General features: G+C 44.1%; 2 protein-coding genes across 3 annotated transcripts; both read right to left on the reverse strand.

Moving 5' to 3' along the window:
- Positions 1-247: 247 nt before the first annotated feature.
- On the reverse strand, positions 248-12,874 carry LOC103278117 (uncharacterized). 2 transcript variants are annotated; one of them, XM_062973648.1, is made up of 6 exons: positions 12,736-12,874; positions 10,753-11,226; positions 6,538-6,928; positions 2,764-2,883; positions 2,602-2,655; positions 248-458 (listed from the first exon to the last, which is right to left on the reverse strand). In XM_062973648.1, exons 2-6 carry the CDS (start codon positions 11,212-11,214, stop codon positions 304-306), a joined length of 1,182 nt encoding a protein of 393 aa, XP_062829718.1. In that variant the 5' UTR covers positions 11,215-11,226; positions 12,736-12,874; the 3' UTR covers positions 248-303. The 2 variants fall into 2 exon arrangements, with proteins under 2 accessions (XP_062829718.1, XP_008104068.2); XM_008105861.3 differs by having other exon boundaries at positions 2,764-2,886.
- Positions 12,875-15,384: 2,510 nt separating this feature from the next.
- On the reverse strand, positions 15,385-26,015 carry LOC103278118 (zinc finger protein 397). Its single transcript, XM_008105862.3, has 4 exons — positions 25,839-26,015; positions 23,369-24,117; positions 21,064-21,202; positions 15,385-16,579 (listed from the first exon to the last, which is right to left on the reverse strand). Exons 1-4 carry the CDS (start codon positions 25,915-25,917, stop codon positions 15,501-15,503), a joined length of 2,046 nt encoding a protein of 681 aa, XP_008104069.1. The 5' UTR covers positions 25,918-26,015; the 3' UTR covers positions 15,385-15,500.
- Between the last annotated feature and the right edge of the window lie 548 nt (positions 26,016-26,563).

The following is a 26,563-nucleotide window of genomic DNA, read 5'->3' on the forward strand; positions in this document are numbered from 1 at the left end:
TATGAGGTTCGTCAACTTCAAGCCATGCAAGCACATACATGGCGTCCCAAGTTAGAGATCTTCAGAAGGACTTCATGGAGAGAAAAGAAAGCAGTTCCCAGGCTTAGCAGTTCTTGCACTTCATACTTCATTGAAGAACGGAAGGGGCCTTTGTCCCAAGATAGTTTGAAGGTAGCAGAGACCACCAGAACATACATCTCTGGCTTGTTCAGCATCCTGCATATTCTAATAAAACTCATCACAAATATTTTTGAAAAAGTAATAAATTTATTTACAACAAATTAACTTTTCTGTCAAAACATTTTAACATTGCCGTGTCAAGTTGGGTAGGGTGGAGGATAGTGTGTTTAGTTTTGGGGAGAGGGTGGGGGGTAGCGCAGGGAGACGGGCAAGGAGTTCCTGAATGTTTGCCTGTAGCCTGGAAAATGTGTTCTCGATCGCACTCACACGCTGCTCCACTGCAACAAAGAAAGAAAAATACACAGTCAATATTAAACACTGTCACTGTGGCCAGGCCCACACATCATCCATGCTGGGCACCATTGTGCTGAGGTACCATGGATGTTCCCTTTGTTTTAAAGAGATAAAAAGTAAAGGTAAAGGTTTCCCCTGACGTTAAGTCCAGTCATGTCTGACTCTGGGGGTTGGTGCTCATCTACATTTCTAAGCTGAAGAGCCGGCGTTGTCCGTAGACACCTCCAAGGCCATGTGGCCGGCATGACTGCATGGACCGCTGTTACCTTCCTGCCGAAGCAGTATCTATTGATCTACTCACATTGGCACATTTTCGAACTGCTAGGTTGGCAGAAGCTGGAGCTAACAGTGGGCGCTCACTCTGCTCCTGGGATTTGAACCTGGGACCTTTCGGTCTGCAAGTTCAGCAGCTCAGCGCTTTAATAAACTTCGCCACCGGGGCTCCTTTTTAAAGAGAAAGAATAATAGGAATGCTAATAATATGTATGTGCCTTTAAAGAGACGGCACATACATATTACAGTAGAGTCTCACTTATCCAACATAAACGGGCCGGCAGAATGTTGGATAAGCGAATATGTTATATAATAAGGAGAGATTAAGAAAAAGTCTATTAAACATCAAAATAGGTTATGATTTTACAAATTAAGCACCAAAACATCATGTTATACAACAAAATTTGACAGAAAAAGTAGTTCATTACACATTAATGTTATGTAGTAATTACTGTATTTACAAATTTAGCACCAAAATATCACGATATATTGAAAACATTGACTACAAAAATGCGTTGGATAATCCAGAACGTTGGATAAGTGAGACTCTACTGTATTAGCATTCCTATTATTCTTAGCTTTACTTATATCCTGCCTTTCTTCCCTTTGGGACTTCACACTAGATAGTTTAAAAAGAGCAATAAAAAAGTTATGTAGAGTTCAATAGTAAAAAAAAAAAAAAAAAAGTATTTGCCTTCCAATTCATTCCTTTCAGGCATGTTTCATATCCATCTTATATAGTTCCCGCCTTCTATCTTTTACGTTTATAAGTACAGTAGAGTCTCACTTATCCAACACTCACTTATCCAATGTTCTGGATTATCCAACGCATTTTTGTAGTCGATGTTTTCAATATATTGTGATATTTTGGTGCTAAATTTGTAAATACAGTAATTACTACATAACAGTACTGCGTATTAAACTAATTTTTCTGTCAAATTTGTTGTTCCCGCCTTCTATCTTTTACGTTTATAAGTACAGTAGAGTCTCACTTATCCAACACTCACTTATCCAATGTTCTGGATTATCCAACGCATTTTTGTAGTCGATGTTTTCAATATATTGTGATATTTTGGTGCTAAATTTGTAAATACAGTAATTACTACATAACAGTACTGCGTATTAAACTAATTTTTCTGTCAAATTTGTTGTATAACATGATGTTTTGGTTCTTAATTTGTAAAATCATAATCTAATTTGATGTTTAATAGGCTTTTCCTTAATGCCTCCTTATTATCCAACATATTCGCTTATCCAATGTTCTGCTGGCCTGTTTATGTTGGATAGGTGAGACTCTGCTGTATCGTTATCTTACTGATTTCACATATTGATTCTATAATTAATGGTGTTCGTTGTACTTTTAGTGTACTTTTTTAATATATATTTTTTCTTTTTCTTTTTTTGCCTCTTCTAAAAATTTTTTTTCTTTTTTTCCTTTTTCCTTTTTTCTCATTCTATCTTTCCTATACCCACCATTGTTCTCAGTCTTTCTATGTATAGAAACACTTAATAAAAACTTTTTTTTTCGTGTCAGGAGCAACCGGAGTTGCTTCTGGAGTGAGAGAATTGGCTGTCTGCAAGGACGTTGCCCAGGGGACGCCCGGATGTTTTGATGTTTTTACCATCCTTGTGGGAGGCTTCTCTCATGTCCCAGCATGGAGCTGGAGCTGAAAGAGGGAGCTCATCCTCGCTCTCCCCGGGTGGGATTCGAACCTGGCAGCCTTCAGGTCAGCAACCCAACCTTCAAGTCACAAGGCTTTTATCCACTAGGCCACCGGAGGCTCCTACATTAAGAGTTCAATAGTGGCCTGTAGAACTGCACCCAACCCATAGCTAACAAACACAGTAACTTACATGCCATGTGCTGTCGCTGTAGTTGGCGCAGACCAGCTGCTTCCTGGACAGCTCCTGCAGATGGACATAGAAGAGGGGAGGCATAAATGACAACATGCCATGCTTGGCATCCAAAAGTAAAAACTGCCCACGCAAGGGATGCCATAGAGAAGATGCGCATACCATGTTCAGCTGCATGGTGTGCTTGCCCTGGCGCAGGAGCAATGGGGCCCCTCTCCTCCTCACCACTTTCCTCTCCACTCAGACTGGAATCTCCTGCTCCCCCCTTGAGATCATATGCATCTGCTAAAAAGAAAGTGGAAGAAAGGAAGGCAAGAAAGAAGGATCATGACGAGGAAGCATCTGCCTTTAGCATTTTTAATACAGTTATCATATTTTACAATGAAAGTAATGTATTTTTTTTTCATGTCAGGAGCGACTGGAGAAACTGCAAGTCGCTTCTGGTGTGAGAGAATTGGCTGTCTGCAAGGATATTGCCCAGGGGATGCCCGGATATTTATTTATTATTATTTATTTATTTACAGCATTTATATTCCGCCCTTCTCACCCCGAAGGGGACTCAGGGCGGATCACATTACACATATAGGCAAACATTCAATGCCTTTTAACATAGAACAAAGACAAGACAAACATAGGCTCCGAGCGGGCCTCGAACTCATGACCTCCTGGTCAGAGTGATTCATTGCAGCTGGTTGCAGCTGGCTTGCTCTCCAGCCTGTGCCATAGCCCAGGCCCTTTCATGACCATTCTTGTGGGATGCTTCTCTCATGTCCCTGCATGGGGAGCTGGACTGACACAGGGAGCTCATCTGGCTCTCCCTGGGTTCAAACGGGCATCCAGGCCCGGGCTGTAGCACAAGCTGGTGAGCAGCCAGCTGCAGCCAGCTGAGACCAATCACTCTGACCAAGAGGTCATGAGTTCGAGGCCAGCTCGGAGCCTGCATTTGTCTTTGTCTTTGTTCTATGTCAAGGCATTGAATGTTTGCCTTATATGTGTAATGTAATCCGCCCTGAGTCCCCTTCGGGGTGAGAATAATAATAATAATAATAATAATAATAATAATAATAATAATAATAATTTTATTTTTGTACCCCGCCACCATCTCCCCAGAGGGACTCAGGGCGGCTTACAGATATAAAACCAGCATACAGTAATATCAAATACATAAACACACAAATTTAAAAGGCATTAAAAATCACAATCATTATAAAACACATGAAAAACACAGCAATAAAAACATAAAATGAGCTGGGCAAAGTGCACTGAGTGGAACTTGTAAACAAGAAGGAAGTTAAGGTGCTACAAGTTCATGGGAAGAGAAGTGCGGAATATAAATACTGTAAATAAATAAATAAACAAATAAATAAACCTTCAGGTCAGCAACCCTACCTTCAGGTCAGCAGTCCTGCCGGCACAAGAGTTTAACCCTCTGCGCCACAAGGCAGCATTTTACATTCCACATCATTACCATTACTTTGAATGAACATTGCAATGGAAGCAAAAACAAAAAAAAAGATAAAGGTTTCCCCTGACGTGAAGTCCAGTCGTGACCGACTCTGGGGGTTGGTGCTCATCTCCATTTCTAGGCCAAAGAGCCGGTGTTGTCCATAGACATCTCCAAGGTCATGTGGTCACTGGCATGACTGCATGGAGCGCCGTTATCTTCCCGCAGGAGCGGTACCTATTGATCTACTCACATTTGCATGTTTTAGAACTGCTAGGTTAGCAGGAGCTGGGGCTAACAGTGGGCACTCATTCCACTCCCGGGATTTGAACCTGGGACCTTTTGGTCTGTAAGTTCAGCAGCTCAGCGCTTTAACACACTGTGCCACCAGGGCCCCCTGCAATGGAAGTAGAGTCTTGCTTATCCAACTTTTGCTCATCCGACATTACGTATTATCCAATGCTCCCCCTCCAAAAAAACAGGCACAAATTGGCGATGATAAAAGTCCATCACCTGCCCGGAAGCACAACCACCTCTGCCACTCTTGGAGGCGAGGCGTGGTGCAAAAATTAAGCATAGTGGGTCCACTGGGTGTGCGCGTTTGGCCTGCGCCGGCAGCATCTTGCCCCTCCTGATGAATGTCAGGCTCCTGGTTCTGTTGCCACTGTCACCACTGCCTTTGCCGCCGGGACCTGGCTCAGTTAGTGAATGAGCAAGGGAAGCAGAGAGTGGGGTAAGGAACCAGGACCCGGAGGAGGCAGGAAGAGGAGGCCCCAGAATGAAGGACCTGCACCCACACACCAACCGACCCACCCCCATGCACTAAGCACCTGCTGGGATGAAACGCAACTGGTATGGGCCAGGCACATCTGCTGCACCCAACCCCTGCACCGCAGCACCTCACTGCCCTTCCCGACGTGCACCCAGAATGCAGAAGGGCTCAGCCGCTTTTCTAAACAGCGTGTTGCTGTTTTTCCGAACAGCAACATGCAGCAAACCCGTCGATTTGTTGTAAAACATAATATTTTGGTGTTTAAATGGTAAAATCATGTTACAGTAGAGTCTCACTTATCCAACAAAAGCGAGCCGGCAGAATGTTGGATAAGCGAATATGTTGGATAATAAGGAGGGATTAAGGAAAAGCCTGTTAAACATCAAATTAGTTTATGATTTTACCAATTAAGCACCAAAACATCATGTTATACAATAAATTTGACAGAAAAAGTAGTTCAATACGCAGTCATGCTATGCAGTAATTACTGTATTTACGAATTTAGCACCAAAATATCACGATGTATTTATTTATTTATTTCTCACATTTATATCCCGCCCTTCTTACCTGAAGGGACTCAGGGTGGCTTACAGCAGTGGCAACAATTAGATGCCCATACAAACCAATATAAAACAGCACATAAAACAGTTAAAACTATTAAAATAAATTATGAATTAAAAATATGCATGTATTGAAAACATTGACTACAATAATGCCTTGGATAATCCAGAATGTTGGATAAGTGAGTGTTGGATAAGCGAGATTCTACTGTATTTGACATTTAATAGGCTTTTCCTTGATCCCTCCCTATTATCCAACATTTTCGCTTATCCGACGTTCTGCTAGCCCGTTTATGTCGGGATAAGCGAGACTCTACTGTAGTGACTTTACTGTAAATAACAGCTCTTTTCTAGATTAAGAAAGTGCATTCATGGATAAACAGTATTTCTACTAACAAATGCAACATAGTGAGATGGCAGACAAAGGTTTGAGGTAATGAGACAAAGAGAATTCCGGTGGCTGTAGAAAAAAGACGTTTATTCTCAGTGGCCAGAGAGAATATAGACCTTCCTGTCTCAAGGAAAAAAGGGTACCGAACAAAGAAACATCGAGCCTTTTATATCTTTTACAATGATATGCATACGTCATATTAGGCATTATCCATCATCAATTAGTGTCAAAAAAGTCTTACTTTTGCACTTTACTAAAAGCTACCTTTGCATTTTCCTAAAATATAGACTACTTTCAAGACCTCTGACCCTCCATTAGGCCTTATCTAAGGAATTCCCATCTAGGCTCTCAGGATCCATTAATTAAGGAATTCCCCCCTACCTTAGCTTGTCAGAGAGAGTCATTAGTACTTCTACATGGCACCAGGTCTTATCTTGACATCCCCAAAAGCCTTAATTTGTCTTTTGTCCATTAGCTTATCTATTCTTGTTGACACTTACCATATGTCTCTGGCACTTAGGGTGAACTTTGGTCTCTGCTTATGGGGAGGCAGTTATTTGCTGTGCAGAGTGTATTTTGGGGCTAGATGCACACAATCTGCTTGTGATTACATTTTTCCTATTCCTATTTCTAATATGATTACATTCAATATATAGTTTCCAATACAAGTATTATATTTTCCCAATACACCTTCATCAATAGAAGGTTACTTAAGCCTCTAATATAGATGAATAATATTAAAAACTGGAAAAAGGGTAATTGTTCTTACCAACAGGCCTCCGGTCTCTCCAGTCTGCCCTGCCTCCTATCTCCCAGAGCTGGTGGAGCTTCGCAAAGAAGGGTGGCTGCATCTTCCGTGGCACCACTCCACCGTGGCGTTCCATGGCCCGATAGAACGCTGATTTCAATGCCTTAAATTTAGTGTGGCACTGGTCAGGGGTTCTGTTCAGGCCAAGTAAGGCCATGGCCCTGGAAGCCCCGATCCACACGTTTCTGGTGCGCAAGTTGGTGCTTGCCATCACCCTCTGCACATACAGCTTCTGGCACCGCAGGATGTAATCCAGGAGAGCATTGATCTCCTTGCCGCTCCAATAGGCAATCCTGCGCGGAGGCCTTGCTGAGTGACGGCCTTCTCTAGCTGCTGGCTCAGCCGTGTCTTCCTGGGAATGAAGGAGCAGAGGGAAAAAGTCACACCAACAGAAAAACTTTGGGGGGGGGGGGTGTCTTAATTGCTACAAAAAAAGAATACCTACAGTAGAGTCTCACTTATCCAACATAAATGGGCCGGCAGAACGTTGGATAAGCGAATATGTTGGATAATAAGGAGGGATTAAGGAAAGGCCTATTCAATTTATTTATTTATTTATTTAATACATTTATATCCCGCTCTTCTCACCCTGAAGGGGACTCAGAGCGGCTTACAAATTAAATTTACATAGGGTTGTTGTATGTCTTTCCGGCTGTGTAGCTATGTCCCAGAAGTATTCTCTCCTGACGTTTTGCCCACATCTATGGCAGGCATCCTCAGAGGTTGTGAGGCATGGATAAACTAGGCAAGGAAGGTAAATATATATCTGTGGAGAGTCCAAGGTGTGACTAGAGTCCTTTGTCAGTGGAAGCCAGCGCTAATGTTTCAGTTAATCACCCTAATTAGCATTGGAAAGGTTTGTCTCTTGCCTGGGGGGCATCCTTTGTTCAGAGTCATTAGCCGTCCTTGGGGCTCCTCTGCCCTCAGAGTGTTGCTTCCCATCTACTGTTCTGATTTTTGAGTTTTTTAATACTGGTAGCCAGATTTTGTTCATTTTCATGGTTTCCTCCTTTCTGTTGAAGTTGTCCACATGCTTGTGGATTTCAATATAATACATTATATTATTACCATAGCACAATTAAACATCAAATTAGGTTATGATTTTACAAATTAAGCACCAAAACATCATGTTATACAACAAATTTAACAGAAAAGTAGTTCAATACGCAGTAATGCTACGTAGTAATTACTGTATTTACGAATTTAGCACCAAAACACCACAATTTATTGAAAAGATTGACTACAAAAACATTGACTACTAAAAGGCAGACTGCATTGGATAATCCAGAACACTGGATAAACGAATGTTGGATAAGTGAGACTCTACTGAAGCATATAAAATCCAGATGGTTTGCTTTGAACTGAATGATATGGCAGTGTAGAAGGGGCCGGATTCACAACAGCTCAGGCATTCAAAGAAATTACTACAGACTCTTTAGTGATATTCTTCATATTCTTTATTTATACTACTTTTCAACTACATACATTTCCACTACACAGAAATTCCTACTAGATTCTTGGCAATTCAGTAATGTGTGGGACAACTTGCCTGCCTGTTGCACCAGTGCAGGAGGTCAACAGATCCCACGGGTTACATCATCCCAGTCCAAAAATGATCTGCCGAGATATCTCGTACTATCTCTGCCTCCATCTTCTGCTGCTCTTCATTGCGATTCATGGCGCTCCAATTGTTGGATCCAACTCTCTGTTGATCCTCATCAAGCACTCTCCCATTAGTCTCACAGATGTTGTGTAAAACTGCACAGGATGCTATGACACGGGTAACATTCTCCTCTGTTACTGTGAGATATTGCCATCTTGACTTCAGATGATCAAAAGCCATCTCAATGGCAATCCTGCACGATTGAGGCACCTATTGAAGTATGCCTGCTTCCCAGTAAGGCTCCATAAGTCATGGCCTGATGGGATAGGCACTGTCTGACATCAGCAGAGGAGGTATCTGCACTTCTCTGATGGTGATGGTTGGATTTCCTGGTACAAACATGCCGGGTCTCATGAGCTCATATATATAGTGGGATTGCGCAATACACACACCTCTATATCAAGGAAGTGGTCTTTGTGATCTGTAGTTCCCTGTAGCAAGATGGAATAACTGTTTTTTCGATTGATGAATTAACCTCCCTGCGTTACACAACCATGGAGTGGCATCCATCAACAGCTCCTATGGCCTATGTAAAGCCCATTTCTCAAAGTCCAGCCATGACCTACAAAAAGAAGGAAACAAGTTAAAGTACTTATGTTACAGGCTGAGACAGTGCAGTACCATATTAATGGGTCATTGAAGCTAACAAGCCATACAAGGTCTTCTCATATCCCTTCTATCATATTCAGATCACTATGTTTGTATTCTGTAATAGACACTCCCTTCATTAGTTTGATTGTCGCCCAGACTGTGGTCCTATATTGGACCTTTTAACGCCTTGGATGATTCTTTAATATTTTAATTATGTCAGTGTTAAACTATGACTCGTTTAATTTGTTTTTAAATGCATTGTTTGATGTTTTAACTGTGGAACTCTCCCCCGGGCTGTGGTGGAGGCTCCTTCCTTGGAGGCTTTTAAGCAGAGGCTGGATGGCCATCTGTCGGGGTGCTTTGAATGCGATTTCCTGCTTCTTGGCAGGGGGTTGGACTGGATGGCCCATGAGGTCTCTTCCAACTCTACTATTCTATGATTCTATGATTCTATGATTTTATGATATTATATGACTGTATTGGGCTTGCCCCCGTGTGAGCCACTCCGAGTCCCCGTTGGGGAGATGGAGGCAGCATACAAAAATAAAGTTATTATTATTATTACTGTCACAGATGGCACAAGCTGAAATTTTGACACAAAGACAATTCCTATATGTACCTTTTGGGCATCTCCTAGATAGACGGTGTGCTTGAATAGTACCATCTCCATAGCCAGCACACAATGGACAAAGATTTCTCCGACTGTTGACCTTCCAAGACCATACTGTTGAGCTGTGGCACGATATGAATATCTATTAGCGACCATCCAGGTGGTAATAGCTATTCTCTGTAGAAATGGCTCTCCTCATGTGGGTGTCTCTTCTGGAAATCTGGGGTCCAATTGCTGCCACAATCCTCTCAAAGATAGGTCTTCGCATTCTTGAAGTGGTGGACCCACTCCTCATCTGACCAGACATTCAAAACAAAGATTTGCCACCAGTCCTGCATCATAGGAAACACCCACCATCTTCTTGGCGACCTAGGAATTGTCATACAGCTAGCAAGGGCGTCGAATGTGCACATGTATATAGCTGAGGCATGTAAAAGGAAACCAAAATCAATGAAGGCCACTTTCTGAGTAAAAAGAAGTGGATTACAGATGGATAATAGTGCTGTGCTTTCGTATGGAATTGCTGTTTGTTCTGTAGTTTCATTCATGTTGTCTCATTTTCGTATTTGTGTTCCGCTAACGAAAATGGGCCTCCTATATGACACAAATTTTCATCTCACTAACAAAAAAACTCGAAATTTTTCAGACTGTTGGCTGCAATGGGAGGGCTTCTGAAGCTCACCCCCTGCTCAGCTTTTGGGGTAGAGAGGTAAAAATTGCCACACATGGAGGGCATTTCGACCCCTTTTAGCCCACCATCTTTCAAAATGTTTGGGTCTTCCCCAGAGTACTATTGTTATTATTATTAATATTATTATTATTAACACCCATTGGCTGGAACATGGCTATATAGCCCAAAAAACTCACAGCAACCCAATAGAATGCTTATATTGAAGTCGGCCCTCCAACCCCCCTGCAATTGACACCTTAGTTCAGCCAAGCTAAACAGTTCCTTCCACGAAGGAAACACAACTTGATTGTTTGGTTTTCAACCTGTCTTGCTAAGAGGGTGGCATCCTGGGTTTCCGTGCTAGGTGAAGAACAAAGGGACTCCTTTCTTCTTCGGCCAGCAAAGAAATGGAGATTGCTAATCTCTTGGAACACTTAGAATATTTTTGCAGTTCATTTTCGATGATTGATAAAGTTCCATGAAAAATGTCCAAGAAGCTAGGAAGCTCAACAATGTGGATGGACAATTCAACCCAATGGCATGTTTTGTAACAAGTAGCATTCAGCAACTTGTTTAGTTTTCATAAAGTTCAGAGCAGATTCTTATCCCTTCCCATATGGGGCAAGGGAGGCAGGCACATACCTCTTGAGATCCATTGGCACTTTGGCAGCCCAACAGATTGAATTGCTCCGCCTCTTCTTCATCCTCCTCATCCTTAACTTTCAGGTGAAATACCTGGCTTTCGTCAGCCACCGAGCCATCATTACAATGGTTTTGGACTACATTCTCTCCTCTTGACTGAGAGATGCCATCAGCCGCTCCTTCCAAGGAGGTCTGAAATGCCTTTGTGTCCTCCTCCGGCCAAGGATGAGGTGGCCTTGACCCATCAGTTTGGTGGCACCGAGACTCCACCGTGTTCATGAATTCCTGCCAATGTGACTCCCAGTTCTTTTGGGATCCTTCCTTTGGTTCTTCCTTCATTTCATCTGGGCCTTTCGTGAACAAGAACACTCCTGTAGTGTTTTCTTGGACAACGGGAGGAATTTCTTTCCTCTCTTCTGATTCTTCCTTCATTTTGGGTGCTGATGCTTCCTGTTCACCCATTTCTCTTACAAGCTGTGAATCGGAGACAAAAAAGAAAAAATTTGAGTGAGCATACCTGGCTATATATATATATATATATATATATATTGCATTCCCCCCTACTCCCAGATTTTAAACTTCATATCTTTTGGAAAATTGAAATCTCCATAATCTTTTGGAGATGTTATGGTCTTTGGAAAGGCATAACCTTGTTAGAAGTCATAACCTTTTGAAAAATGGCATTCATGCAAGGCAACTAGGTGTCTCAGTTGTTAAACTGATGTACCTAGGTATGCCTTTGAACTGTTAGGGACAAAGATATGCCAATGCACAAAACATATTATGTGTGTGTGTGTACAGGATTGTTGGGAGGAATGATCATTTTTTTGTATGCTGCCTTCAGCACCTTAGAGGAAAGTCAAGGGAAATGAAATACAGTAGCGTCTCACTTATCCAAGCTAAACGGGCCGGCAGAATCTTGGATAAGCGAATATCTTGGATAATAAGGAGGGATTAAGGAAAAGCCTATTAAACATCAAATTAGGTTATGATTTTACAAATTAAGCACCAAAACATCATGTTATACAACAAATTTGACAGAAAAAGTAGTTCAATACGCAGTAATGTTATGTTGTAAATTTTATGAATTTAGCACCAAAATATCACGATATATTGAAAACATTGACTACAAAAATGGCTTGGATAATCCATAGGCTTGGATAAGCGAGGCTTGGATAAGTGAGACTCTACTGTATATCACAGAACCCATGGGCAAACAGGGTGCCCGCCTCCCATCTACATTGCAGAATTAACACATTTTGTCAGTAGAGTCTCACTTATCCAACATTCGCTTATCCAACGTTCTGGATTATCCAGTGCATTTTTGTAGTCAATGTTTTCAATACATCGTGATATTTTGGTGCTAAATTTGTAAATACAGTAATTACTACATAGCATGACTGCGCATTGAACTACTTTTTCTTTCAAATTTGTTGAATAACATGATGTTTTGGTGCTTAATTTGTAAAATCATAACCTAATTTGATGTTTAATAGGCTTTTCCTTAATCCCTCATTACCCAACATATTCGCTTATCCAACGTTCTGCTGGCCCGTTTATGTTGGATAAGTGAGACTCTGCTGTATTTTAAGTGCCACAGAACAATGTTATGCGATTCTGGGATTTGTAGTTTGGTGGTGCACCAGCCCTTTTTGGCAGAGAAGGCTAAAGACCTTGTAAAACTACAACTCCAAAGATTCTATATCATTGAGCCATGGCAGTGAAAGCAGTATCAAAGTGCATTCATCCTACAGTGCAGGGTTGTTTTGTTGCAGGACTGGTGGTTGGACTAGATGATCTTGGGGACCCCCTTTGGACTCTCCTTTTCAGAGCCTGGACACCCAACCCCCAAGCTGGCACCCCCTTTCTTTGTCTCTCCAACCCCCTCTTCTTTTCCTCCCTCCAGACCCAGATTCCCTGCTATGACCCCTTTGTGATGCCTTCCTTGCTTTGATCCTGGGTCAACCTTTGCAATGCACCCACCTTGGCCAATCTCTCCTCTGCTGCAGCTTTTTCTGAGCTATTTCTCTCTGCAAAAGAGGAGGGAAATGAAACAGGAAGGGGGTTTTCCTCTCCATATGTTATTCCTTTTTTTGCTTTCTGATCGGTCTAGGCAAAATGCAAAGCTCAGTGTGCTTAACCCTTTCAGTTCAGCTTTGCAGCAGAAAGGCATGGCATGCCCCAGTTCAGATTATGCTGGATTTCAGCACCTCTCAAGGGAGTGTCTGTCCAACACTCTCACCACCACCAGGTCAGGCTACACAGAGAAGCCATTCAAATCTACAAGCATGTGGGCAATTTCAACAAAAAGGGGGAAACCATGAAAAGGAACAAAATCTAGCTATCTCTAAAATCGGAAAAGTAAATAAAGAACAACACTCAGAAAAGAGATGTTGGGAGATGTTGACAAGCTGGAATGTGTCCAGAGGAAGGCAACCAAAATGATCAAGGGTCTGGAAAACAAGCCCTATGAGGAGCGGCTTAAAGAGCTGGGCATGTGTTGTCAAAGGCTTTCATGGCCGGGATCACAGGGTTGTTGTATGTCTTTAGGGCTGTGTGGCCATGTTCCAGAAGTATTCTCTCCTGACGTTTCGCCCACATCTATGGCAGGCATCCTCAGATACCTCACAACCTTTGAGGATGCCTGTCATAGATGTGGGTGAAACGTCAGGAGAGAATACTTCTGGAACATGGCCACACAGCCCGAAAGACATGCAACAACCCTGAGAACTGGGCATGTTTAGCCTGCAGAAGAGAAGGTGGAGAGGAGACATGATAAAAGGTAAAGGTTTCCCCTGACGTTAAGTCCCGTTGTGACCAACTCTGGGTGTTGGTGCTCATCTCCATTTCTAAGCTGAAGAGCCGGCATTGTCCATAGACACCCCCAAGGTCATGTGGCCGGCATGATTGCATGAAGCGTCATTACCTTCCCACTGGGGCGGTACCTATTGATCTACTCACATTGGCTAGGTTGGCAAGAGCTAGAGCTAACAGCGGGCGCTCAAGCCGCTCCCGGGATTTGAACCTGGCCCCTTTTGGTCTGCAAGTTCAGCAGCTCAGCGCTTTAACGCACTTTGCCACCGGGGCTCCAGAGACATGATAGCCATAGGGAGGAGGGAGCAAACCTATTTTGCTGCTGCTCTAGAGACTAGGATGCGGAACAATGGCTTCAAACTACAGGAAAGGAGATTCCACCTGAACATCAGGAAGAACATCCTCACTGTAAGGAGAGCTGTTCAGCAGTGGAACTCTCTCCCCCAGACTGTGGTGGAGGCTCCTTCTTTGGAGGCTTTTAAGCAGAAGCTGGATGGCCATCTGTCGGGGGTGCTTTGAATACAATTTCCTGCTTCTTGCAGGAGTTGGACTGGATGGCCCATGAGGTCTCTTCCTACTCTATAATTCTATGGTGGTGAAGTGCGTTAAAGCGCTGAGCTGCTGAACTTGCAGACCAAAAGGTTCCAGGTTCAAACCCCGGGAGCAGAATGAACCCAAGGCAGTTCAGCAACATTTTAAGGGCCAAATTGACTGTGGAATGATCTGCCAAAAGAGATCCGACAGCTAAATGAGCTAAGGATTCATCCCTTCTGGCATACCCAATTTTAAACCATGAATTTAATATGTACATTCTATTACTGTATTTTAATCTTTGTGCCATGTGTTTTATTATATGTATGCTGCAAGTCGCTTCTGTTTGCAGCATGCATATATTAAAACACATGATACAAAGATTAAAACACTGCTGAAAATGTATGCCCAGTGTGGAACACATCTTACCACATTAAAACAGTGGATGTGGCTCTTAATGAAATTATCACAGGATGTCTACACCCCACACCACTGAAGAGATGATACTGTTTTAGCCGATATTGCACCACCTGACATCCACTGAGAAGTAGCAGCCAATAATGAAAGGACCAAGGCAGTGACATCTACGGCGTATCCCTGTTTGGGTATCAGCCAGCATGCCAATGCCTTAAATCAAGAAATAGTTTTCTATGATCTACAGAGATACTCGCAGGAACACCTCAGCAAGCAAGAGTCCAAAAGTGGCAGGCTAAAACCCGAAACCTCAATCCATCACTGATACCAGATGAGAGACTCCCATCTGGGCACACAGAAGACTGGGTGACTTGGAAAGTGCTGAACAGACTGCGTTTTGGCACCACGAGATGCAGAGCCACAAAGTGGAGTCTACAGCATGCGAGTGTAGAGATGACCAAACCACAGACCACTTATTACAATGCGGCCTGAGCCCTACCACATGCACAATGGAGGACCTTCTTACAGCAACACCAGCTACTGGTCAAAGAACATTTAGTATAATGCCAAGTTTTTAAGTGTTTTTCAATACATTACAACTGTATCCTTGGTTTGCTTCTGACACGATAATAAATAAATAAATAAATAAATATGTGTATTTTATACTAGTGTGTTTTATTATTTGTATTTTGCTGTATTTATTTAATATTGATGTGTTCTCTATATTGGACCCCACCTCGAGTCATGAGGAGAAACAGGCAACAAACAAAAAGTATTATTATCGTTTCCCATTCTGTTCTACTAAACAGAAGGGCCAACCTTCATGCAAAACAACAGCATTAGCATAAATAATACTAGCAATCTTTTTTTTAAAAAAAACCTTTTATTTATTTTTTCAGTGTGCCAAGGGCTCTGTGCACACATGTGAAGATTTCCTTGTCTACATTAATAATAATAGGAATGACTACATTAAAATCCGAAACTAGAACTCATGTATACAGTTGCCCAGTGTGTACCCTTTTATGTTTTTTGAGATCGGAACTGGAGACAAAGCTTTTCGGACACTCGGAGCATTCGTAGGGCTTCTCGCCCGTGTGGGTGCGCTGGTGCGTGATGAGGTTGGCTTTCACGCTGAAGCTTTTCCCACAGTAAGGGCAACTGTAGGGCTTCTCCCCGGTGTGCCTCCGCTGGTGCTGGACCAAATGGGCCAGCTGGCTGAAGTTATTGCCGCAGTACGAACAGTTGTACGGCTTCTCCCCTGTGTGCACCCTCTTGTGCGTGAGCAGCCGGGAGTTAGTCACAAAGCATTTGCCGCACTCAGAGCACGGATAGGGTTTCTCCCCCGTGTGGGTTTTCCGGTGGATGTTGAGGTTGCCCTTCTGGCTGAAACGCTTGCCACAGTCAATGCACTGGTGAGGCTTCCCCGCATGGTCGTTCTTCTCGTGACTCGGGAAGGGTGATAGCCACATCACCCTTTCCCCACGCATCATGCCTTTGGACAGTTTCTCTCCCTTGGGCACTTTCCAGCAGTCAGAGCTCAGCGGTAAAAAGTGTCCACACTCGTGGCCTCTCTTTTTGGCCTTACACCTGCAGCCACCATCTGGGATGTCAGGTAGGCTGTCGTCACGCCGCAGCGAGGTCACACACTTGGGCAGCTCGTTTCCAAGCTGAGGTAGCTTAAACGGCTGCTCTCCACACGATCTCTTTTGGAAGCGTTCGCCGCAGGGGGTGCACCGTGGTGGCTTGTCCACGGTCTGCACTTTCTGATGCTTCAGGAAGCCAAAGCTCTGGCGGAGGCCGTTTTCGGCACTGCTCTTTGCCCTCTTCTTCTGACTGATGGTCCCCTCTTGGAAGCTCAGTTTGTTTTCAGTTTCCATGGAGCAAAGGGCTTGCTTTGGGGCTTTCCCTGGATAGTTTTCTTGCTGATTCCCAAATATCTCTTTGGGCTCGGGATCCGGGAAAAGCTTCCCTGTGGTTCTGTCCAGAGGTAATCCCCATTCCATGGGCTCAGAGATTCCCAGCAGAAAGGCCGCTTTCTCTGCTTTGTCCCACATACGTTCTTCGCGTCCTGAAACAAATAGGATCATAGTGTCAAGAATCATATGCCCAACCGTCAGGGGTTCATTTTATTCAGTCTCACAAGAGAATCCTGCCCAGGATATTTCACCACCCAAGGCAGATTAGCAATGCGCAAAACCCCACAAGCAGCTCACTGGCATAAAAAGACAACAATAAACAAAGGTTGACCATCCCTTATACCAAAATATGGAATATTCCAAAAGTTGAAACTGTCTACACAGGTAGCAGAGATAGTAACATCGTTGCTTTCTGATGATTTAATAAACACAAACTTTAGTTTAGTGTATATAATTATTATAACATTATGAATGAAATTACCTGCAGGCTATATGTGTAAGGTTATATGAAAAAAAAAGGAGTTTTGTGTTTCAACTTCTGTCCCATCTTCAAGAGAATATACTATCTACATATATGTAAGAGAGGTCTTCCAAAACGCAAAGCACTTCCTGTCCCAAGTATTTTGGAGAAGGAATATCCAGTGTGCACTTATTTAAAGTATTATTCCAATTGAATGAAAGCATTAAATTACCCTTTCACCATCTTTAGCTGCCCTTCCACTGGTCTCAGAGTGGGAAGGTGTCAGCCTACTTACCAGGCCTTCTCCATCAGCCGCTGAGAGACCCTTCTATTATCTTTAACTGCCTGCCATTCCACTGGCCACTGAGTGGGAGGGAACCAGCCTACCAACCAGGTACTCTCCAGAAGCTGCTAAGGGACCGTCCCGCCATCTTTAAATGCCATTTGACCAGCCGCTGAGTGGGAGGGAGCCAGGCCACCAACCAGGCCTTCTCCAGTAGTCCTCAAGAGACCCTATTGCCTATCTACCAGGCACTATCTAACAGTCACTGAAAGACCCTTCTAAAATTTTTAACTGCCATTCCCCCGACCTCTGAGTGGGAGGGAGCCAGCCTACCTACCAGGTCTTCTCCAACAGCTGCTGAGGAACACTTCCAACATATTTAACTGCAATTCCACCAGCCACTGATTGGGAGGAAGCCAACAAAACAAAGAGGCACTCTCCACCAGCTGTTGAGAAACCCTTCCACCATCTTTAACTGCCATTCCACCAGCCGCTGAGTGGAAAAGAGCCAGCCTACCTACCAGGCTCTCTCCAAGAACCGCTGAGAGACCCTTTTGTCCTCTTTAACTGCCATTCCACCGGCCACAGGGTGGGACAGAGCCACCCTACTTACCAGGCCTTCTCCAACAGTCGTTCAGAGACCCCTCCACCATCTCTAACTGTCATTCCACCGGCCTCTGAATGGGAAGGAGCCAACCTACAAGCTAAGCACTCTCTAGCAGCCCTTGAGAAACCCTTCCGCATCTTTAACTGCCATTCCACTGGCTGCAGGGTGGGAGGGACCCAGCCTACTAACCAGATACACTCCATCAGCTGCTAAGAGACCCTTCTGTCATCTTTAACTGCCATTCTACCGGCCTCTGCGCGGGACAGAGCTAGCCTACTTACCAGGCCTTCTCCAACAGCTGCTGAGACCCCCTCCTGCCAACTTTAACTGCCATTTCACTGGCCTCTGAGTGGAATAGAGCCAGCTTACCAACTAGGCAATCTCCAGCAGCTGCTAAGAGACCCTTCTGTCATCTTTAACTGCCATTCCACTGGTCTCTGAGTGGGGCAGAGCTAGCCTACCAACCAGGCCTTCTCCAGTAGTCCCTAAGACACTCTCCTGCCATCTTTAACTGCCATTCCCCCAGCTTCTGAGTGGGAGGGAGCCAGGATATCTACCAGGCCTTCTCCAGCAGCTGCTGTAAGACCCTTATACCATCTTTAACTGCCATTCCCCCAGCCACTGAGTGGGAGGGAGCCAGCCTACCTACCAGGCACTCAGAGACCCTCCCGCCATCTTTAACTGCCATTCCACTGACCTCTGAGTGGGAAGGAGCCAGCTTACCAACCATTCCTTCTCCAACAGCAACTGAGAGACCTTTTCAGCATCTTTAACTGCCATGCCACCTGCTGCTGAGTGGGAGGGAGCCAACAGACACTGAGAGAGCCTTCCGCTATCTTTAACTGCCATTCCACTGGCCACTTAGTAGGAGGGAGCCAGCCTACCTAGGAGGGCTTCTCCAGCAGCCACTGAGAGACCCTTCCCCCATCTTTAACTGCCACTCCACCAGCCGCTGAGTGGGAGGGGGCCAGCCTACAGATGGCCCTCTTTAAGTTTTATCAATTTCATTATTTGCTGATTTGATTAATATGCTTTCCTTAGGAATCTCTGGGCTGTCTAGTACAACTCTACAATCAGTGGAAGCTGACCACAGCTGGAGGACCTAGAGCAGGGGTCCCCAAACTAAGGCCCGCGGGCCACATGCGGCCCATCGGAGCCATTTATCCGGCCCCCGGGGTGGTGGCTCCCTCCTCTGCCAAGAAAGTGTGGTGTGGAGAAGGAGGAGAAGTTTCTTGTCAACCTCTCCTCATGGGCACTTTTCCGGCCGCTGCCGCCGAGGAAGGGCCTCATGAGGCGAGGAAAAGGTGTGCGGCTTTCCTCCCTCACACCATGGGCAGCTTTCCTGCTGCCACCACTAAGGAAGGGCCGCACGGGGCGAGGAAAAAGCATGCACCTTTCAGCCCTCGCCCCGCGGGCAGCTTTCCTGCTTCTGCCGCCGATGGAGGCAACGGGAAAGGTGTGCGCGGGGTGAGGGAGGAAAGAAAGGTGCATGCCTTTTCTTCGCCCTGCATGCACCTTTCCCGCTGCCTCCACTGAGAAAGAGCCGCACTGGGCGAGGGAAAGGCATGTGCCTTTCCTCTCTCACCTCGCGGGCAGCTTTCCCGCTGCCGCCGCCGAGGAAAGCAGCGTGAAAGGTGCGCGTGGAGTGAGAGAAGAGAGAAAGGCTCATGCCTTTTCCTCGTCCCACACACACCTTTCCCGCTGCCGCCGAGGAAGGGATGCACGGGGCGAGAAAAAGGCATGCGCCTTTCCTCCCTCGCTCTGCAGGCATCTTTCCCGCCGCCGCCTCTGACGAAGGCCTGCACGGGGCGAGGGAGGAGGGAAAGGTGCACGCTTTTCCTGCCTCCTTGCTCGCCTTGCATGCTCCTTTTCCGCCTCCTCCCCCACCTGGGATGGAGGAGTCAAAACAACAATGGAGGCATGCCTGTGGCAAAAGGTAGAGACCTCCCGTTTTATCTTGCCACGTAGACTCCCTCCTTTGCAACCCTGTCATGGATTCATTTTTCTTGAAGGCTAGCACTCTTCCAACCCCGAACATTACAGTATTATTATTATTATTATTATTGCCATTGTTGGTCAGGGGTGCTTTATGTTTTGGTTCACAAAGGGAGAAAGGGGTTGGACTATATGGCCCAAGGGGTCTCTTCCAACCATGTTTATTATGGTGTTGTTGTTGTTGTTGTCATTGGGTGGCTATCTGTCAGCGGTGCTTTGATTATGGTGTGGTGCACAAAAGCAGAAGGGGGTTGGAGTAGATATCCCAAGGGGTCTCTTCCAACCCTATTATTTTTATGATGATGATGATGATGATGATGATGATGATGATTAACATTGAGGCTGTATTTGTTCCCTTTTTGTTTTGTTTTTTACTTCAAAATAAGATATGTGCAGTGTGCATAGGAATTTGTTCATAGTTTTTTAAAAAACTATAATTTGGCCGGGGTTGTTGTGTGTCTTTCGGGCTGTGTGGCCATGTTCCAGAAGCATTTCCAATGGTCTGAGGGACCGTGAACTGGCCCCCTGTTAAAAAAAGTTTGGGGACCCCTGACCTAGAGAGTCCTAAAGAGACCATATTACTGTAAGCAACTCAACAAATAAACAAACTGATAAAAGTTAAAGAGGGACATCTGTTGTTGAACTGTAGAACTAACATAAGACAGAGACAATTGTGGTTGAAAATGTTTTCTTTTTTATTTGTGGCTTTTCTGTATTGATGGTGGACTTGTGCTCTAACCTCAGTGAATGTGGAGGGCTAACTGTATGTTGTGTGTGAAACAGAATTTCCTATTTGAAAAAAAATTCACCTCACAACCTCTGAGGATGCCTGCAATAGATGTGGGCGAAACTTCAGGTGAGAATACTTCTGGAACATGGCCATACAGCCCAGAAAGCATACAACAACCCCAATTCTGTTCCTGGTTTGAAAGTGTTATTTCCTTTTTAATTGTGATACTTCTGGAACATGGCCATACAGCCCGGAAAACACACAACAACCCTGTGTGATATTTGTTTTGAAAGTAGTAGTTCTACTTCAGAAACTTTGTTTTTGTGGCTGCCACAAACTAGGTTGAATTGGCTGAAACTCAGTGAGATGTTCACTGAAAAACTATAGCAAAATGTGCAGCAAGATGTCTTTTAATAGTTTAATAGACTTTTATCATGTTTTTATGATAAAACCAATTAGAAAATGACATTTATAACCCAGGAACAAAAATTGTGTTACACAGTGTTATCCTTTCGTGGAAAGTGACATTTGAACAAAAAACATCAGGACTGTAAGATATACCTTCTGCCTGCTCCTCTTGCTCTTCTTCCCCTTCTTCTCCATCCTCATCATCTTTGGAAAGGGAACTCTCCACACTATCCAATGGATTTTGCTTCAGTGTTGGGGAATTAACATATGCTTCTTGCAATAATCCAGACCCCTGAAATATAAACCAACATTGATAGTGAATGGACCAAGGGCCCAGGGTATACTCTGAAGTCAAAGAACATGTCATAGAACCTAAGGCTCATTGAGCAAGAAGAGACCCCAAGGGCTATTGAGTCCAGCCCCCTAATAGGCAGCAATAGACAATCAACTTGCTCCCAACAGATGGCCATCCAGCCTCTACTTTAAAACCTCAAAGGAAAGAGATTCCATCATACTTCAAGACAACTTATTCTGTCAGGGTATTCTTCCTAATGATCAGGTGGAATCTCTTTTCCTGTATACTACAGTCTCCATATCTGTGGTGATATGATCTTGGGCTTTGCACAGATACACAGAACCACAGATAATAGCAAGACTGGTTGAAATGAAGGACTTTTGGCCCAGGAATACCAAGTGTTGCACCAGAGATCTATGTCAAATGTTGATAAATGAAATCGGGACAATGGTTCTACAGATATGGGGGTGATAATGCAGTTTATTATTTATTTATTACAAGCATTTATATCCAGTTCTTCTCACACCCGACCTTGAACAGCAGAAAACAAGTTTGTCCCCTCCTCAACATGATACCCTCTGTTAATCTTCTTGCCACTAGGCTACATAGATCCAGCTCCCTCAGTCACTCCTCACGGGGCATGCTATCAACCTTGGAGGAGACGGAAAAAGCTGTCTCGCGTGGGAGATAGCCTATGAACCCCATGCTCCCTCCTCTACAACTAAAGAAAGCAAGGCTGGGGATGACAGAGTCCAACACTCCTGGATCCCAAACAATGTTCAGGAGTCTTTAGAAGAAGGTGCCAGAAGAGGGCTCTGGCAGATCAGACCACAGTTAACTCACTACTTAATTAATTTGTTTTTTCCATTAGCAAAGATATAACACATTTCTATGACAGTAACTTAACAATGGGTAAAGCCACTCACTGAGTATTATGATTGTAATGTTTTGTCCCCAATTTGAAGCTGCAATTTCATTAAATGATGGCAGATGACTTGCACTTGGTTCCAGTGTGGATGCATGTAATGCTCTGTTTCATGTTATAGAGCAAGCATTGCAGTAACAATGAGGTGAACAGGAAGCAAAAACAAGCCAGCAAGATGTAGTATTCAGATACTAAAAAGATGTGAAGTTTCCCTCATGAGACAAAGTGGGAAGAAAACAACTCCTCATACAAGAAATTTCTTCTTCCCAGTTAGTCTCACAAGAGCTATTGAATTCCTTTGCACCTTCTAAAGCTAAAATGTATCCACACACCTATCTTTATGAATACTCCCACATTCAGAATCTGGTACCTTCATACTAATTAAAAGTAATCAGTTTACCATATTTCTTCAATTGTAAGATGCCATTGATTGTAAAACTCACCCTTATTTCAGTACCTCCACCAATAAAAATACATAAAGTACACCTGCAATTCTAAGGTGCACCCCATTATTAGAGATATTTATATAGAGGGGTAAAGTGTGTCTCAGATTTGAATAGATATAGTAGTTTACTGAAAGGAACAGGAAGAGATGTTGATTCTAAAACGTATAGGCGTAAGTAGCAACTTTTTCCAGGCCTTGGAACTATAATTACAACTACAGTTGGTTCTCCACTTTTGGGATGTGATTAATAAGGCAGCCCTAGAAGTTGACTAAAAGGTCATGCTTTAGCACCTGAAGCACAGGTGCCAAATGCAAGGCCTGTGGGCCAAATCCAGCCCACCACCAAGTCATTCTATGTGGCCCATGAGGCTTTCAATGCTAGGGCAATGTAATTACATTTATAGTAGGCCTCTTCAATCTGTGGCCCTCCATGTGTTTGTGTCTCCAATTCCCAGAAGCCCCAGTCAGCTTGTTCAATGGTCTCAAATTCTGGGAAATACAAAACACCTGGAGGGCCACAGGTTGAAGAGGCTTGATGTATAGTCTTACAATTAGAAGCAGCCTTTTGAAGGCAACCATAAGGCTGATGTGGCACTAGTTGAAAATGTGTTTGACACCCCTGATGTAGATATTCCTAGAAAAGTATTCTTCCATGTTAAAATCAAAAGCCATTTTTACTTGTGTGCCCCCGTGCTCCCATTTTGTGAGGGTTCTGTGCCCTAAATCTCAGCAAAGATAGTGGACAAATTACAATCCTTCTGCCAAAGCAATTTCCTATGCTTGGAGTCCTTACCTTTTGTCCATGGTTCTCGGCCTCTTGCAGCCTCAAGAGGAAGCTTTCGGCCAAGGACAGAGCCTGGGCGCAGGTGGCGGGACCGTTTTCACACACCCAGATCTGCATCTCCAGGGGAAGGATGGTCAGGAACTGCTCCAGGATCACCAAGTCCACAATCTGCTCCTTGGTGTGCCCCTCCGGCACTAGCCACTGGCGGCAAAGTTTCTGCAGTTCATTCAGGACTGCCCGGGGCCCTTCGATCTCCTGGTAACAGAAGTGCCGGAAGTGCTGGCGCTTGATCTCCAATCGGTCTGGGTTGGCTGCCTCTCGAATCTCTTCCTTCACCCTTGCTGAACTTTCCGAGCTTCCACAGGCCTTTTGGGTTTTTCGGTCAAGGCCTGGCAACATAGGCATTGCCACTGCGCCCCCTCCTCCTGGCCACCAACTGGCTCCTTTAATTGTTCGATAAGAAGCTTTAAATGCCTTCATATCCTCACTTGAGAGAGGTTCAAATAGCCGTGATGGTCTCCACACAGAGTAAGGAGATAGTACTGGGTTGGCATCCTTTTTTGGGTGTTGAGCATCTGGCTGAGGTTTCAGTCTCCTATCCCAGGCTCGCTTCTTCTGAGGTTGAGCCGTCTTACTCAACTTCTCTTCCAGGGCCTCTCTATGGAAAGCATGTGGCTCTCTTCCTGCGTGTTCTTCTCTGTGGCCTGGTCCCAGCAGGCCACCCTCAGCCATTTTCCCTCCTGTCTGATTCACCAGAGCTGGAAAAGAATGGATAGTATTGGTAGACTCAACGTGATGCTTAATATACACTTCAACCCAGCACAGTGTTTCCACTTTTTCTGCAAGACCAAATTGCAGCCAGCCCTTTGCAAAAATGAAAAACTGTGGATAAAATAATTACTATTTTTTTTAACCTGAGAGAAGATCTCTTTTGGAATTTTTAGATCCCTTAAGCACAATTCTGCAGTCAAGTTTTGTGGAAGCTGACCAAAGAAGTGCATTGGTGGACCTAGAGATTCCTAAAAATATGTTCTCTCTAGGAATCCATAAGTCCTCAGTTTGACAGCATATATTGACCATAGAATCGCACTGGAGGATTTAGGGACCTTCTACACTGCCATATAAAATCCAGATTATCTGCTTTGATAATCTGGATTATATGGCAGTGTAGAAGGGGGCCTAGATTCCTAGAGAAAACATTTTAATGGAACTGTACCTCAAAACCTGCCAGCTTCCATACAACCCTTCTCAGCTGTGAATACTAGACTAGGAACCCATGATTTCTATCCCAGTCATATATGATATCACAAAGACACTTTGACAGAAATATACTAAAAAAGTAATTTTCACAAAGTCTGGAAATCAGAGTTGTTCCACAATGAATTAAACAGTTCCTACCAAATGGAGAGGAAACTGGTAGATGAAACACTACACTCACTTTAAAAATGAAGAGGAAAAGATGGCCTCAAAATAATGCTAGCACTATTTTTGCTCATTATTATCTTTTGGGTATTTTAACTGAGAGTAGGATGAAAAATTATTCTTCTGATAGAACCAAATATTGTATTGACCATTAGATTGCCAGGTTATCAAATTCACTGTAAGAATCATTCTAAATTCAAAAAGGGGGTGATAATCAAAGTTGTGTTATATCTCAGCGCCAAATGATTTTAACTTTGTTGTTGTGTGCCATCAAGTCATTTCAGCTGCTCTGGATAGTCTCCAGAGACATGGAATCATAGATTCATAGAGCTAGAAGAGACCTCGTGGGCCATCAAGTCCAACCCTCTGCCAAGAAGCAGGAAAATAGCATTCAAAGCACCCAGAATTTCATGTCTGGAATTCTCCTGTTTTCTGAATGTTGTTCTTTGTTTACTGTCCTGGTAGAGTATTTAAATACTGGTAACCAGACTTTTTTCATTTTCATTGTTTCCTCCTTTCTGTTGAAATCTATGCCAGCTAACACCTCCCAACAAAGGAGTCCCCCAGGCAGGAAGCACCCAGGCATTGAAGCTACAAGACCATACAATGCTAATCAAGGTGGCCCACTGCAACATTCACCCTTGCCTCAAACAGACAAGAGTTCTTTCTCCCACCTTGGACATCATTCAAGAGATACATAAACCCCACTTTCCTAGTTTCCAGCAGACCTCACAACCGCTGAGGATGCCTGCCATAGATGTGGGCGAAACGTCAGGAGAGAATGCTTCTGGAACATGGCCATACAGCCCGAAATACAGCAACCCAGTTATTATTGTTGTTTGTCTCAATGTGAGGCTATAAAGTTTCCTGACCCAAAAGGAAACTCAATGGGACTCCAATAGGACTGAGCTCAGGCTGAGAAGCCAATGCCAGGCCTGAGTCTTGTGACTGGGGATCCTTCCCTAATCCCCCTCCGAATCCAACACTGACCCCCTTCCTTCCTCCTGAAACGAAACTTCGCCCCCAGAGTCCGCCTTCCCGCCTTCCTCGGCCTCACCTTTCCCCCTCCGCCTGGGCATCTCCCCTCCTAAGGCTCCCGCGCCGCCTCCATGGCTCGGAGGATGGAGGAGAAACATACAAAGGGCCGTTTCGCACCCGGGGAAGGGAGAGTGGCGGACCGGAAGCAGGAAGGAGGGGGAAAGGAAAAAGAGGACACCCACTTCCGCCTTCCCGCTACTCGGCTGTTCTAGGCACCACAACTCCGTGTCCTTAACTCTTTCAAAAACAGAAGCTGATCAGTTTGCATCCTATGCAATATATAGGAAAAAAAACACCAGATTTTTTTTTGTTTGAAAATTTCTCAACCTCAATATTGCAGGCGCAGATTACTTTACAAGCCTGTAGTATCGAGGATAAGACTTTTAAAATGATTATATATAGGATTGTTGTGTGTTTTCCGGGCTGTATGGCTATGTTCCAGAAGCATTCTCTCCTGACGTTTCGCCCACATCAATGTCAGGCATCCTCAGAGGTTGTGAGGTGGTATATATACGGTAGAGTCTCACTTATCCAACACTCGCTTATCCAATGTTCTGGATTATCCAACGCATTTTTGTAGTCAATGTTTTCAATATATCATGATATTTTGGTGCTAAATTCGTAAATAAAGTAATTACTACATAGCATTACAGTGTATTGAACTACTTTTTCTGTCAAATTTGTTGTATAACATGTTTTGGTGCTTAATTTGTAAAATCATAACCTAATTTAATGTTTAATAGG

The sequence above is a fragment of the Anolis carolinensis genome, chromosome 2, assembly GCF_035594765.1.
Source record: "Anolis carolinensis isolate JA03-04 chromosome 2, rAnoCar3.1.pri, whole genome shotgun sequence".
NCBI classification, from domain to species: Eukaryota; Metazoa; Chordata; class Lepidosauria; order Squamata; family Dactyloidae; genus Anolis; species Anolis carolinensis.

Excerpts from the sequence above, each read along its gene's own strand:
- LOC103278117 (XM_008105861.3), bottom strand. The coding sequence starts at position 11,214 with ATGGGTGAACAGGAAGCATCAGCACCCAAAATGAAGGAAGAATCAGAA. Across the intron at positions 6,929-10,752 it reads GTGCCAATGGATCTCAAGAG|GAAGACACGGCTGAGCCAGC; the intron begins GTATGTGCCTGC and ends CTTCATTCCCAG. Across the intron at positions 459-2,601 it reads ACAGCGACAGCACATGGCAT|TGGAGCAGCGTGTGAGTGCG; the intron begins GTAAGTTACTGT and ends TCTTTGTTGCAG.
- LOC103278118 (XM_008105862.3), bottom strand. The coding sequence starts at position 25,917 with ATGTTTCTCCTCCATCCTCCGAGCCATGGAGGCGGCGCGGGAGCCTTA. Across the intron at positions 24,118-25,838 it reads GCCCAGGCGGAGGGGGAAAG|CTCTGGTGAATCAGACAGGA; the intron begins GTGAGGCCGAGG and ends ATTCTTTTCCAG. Across the intron at positions 16,580-21,063 it reads GCAAGAGGAGCAGGCAGAAG|GACGCGAAGAACGTATGTGG; the intron begins GTATATCTTACA and ends TATTTGTTTCAG.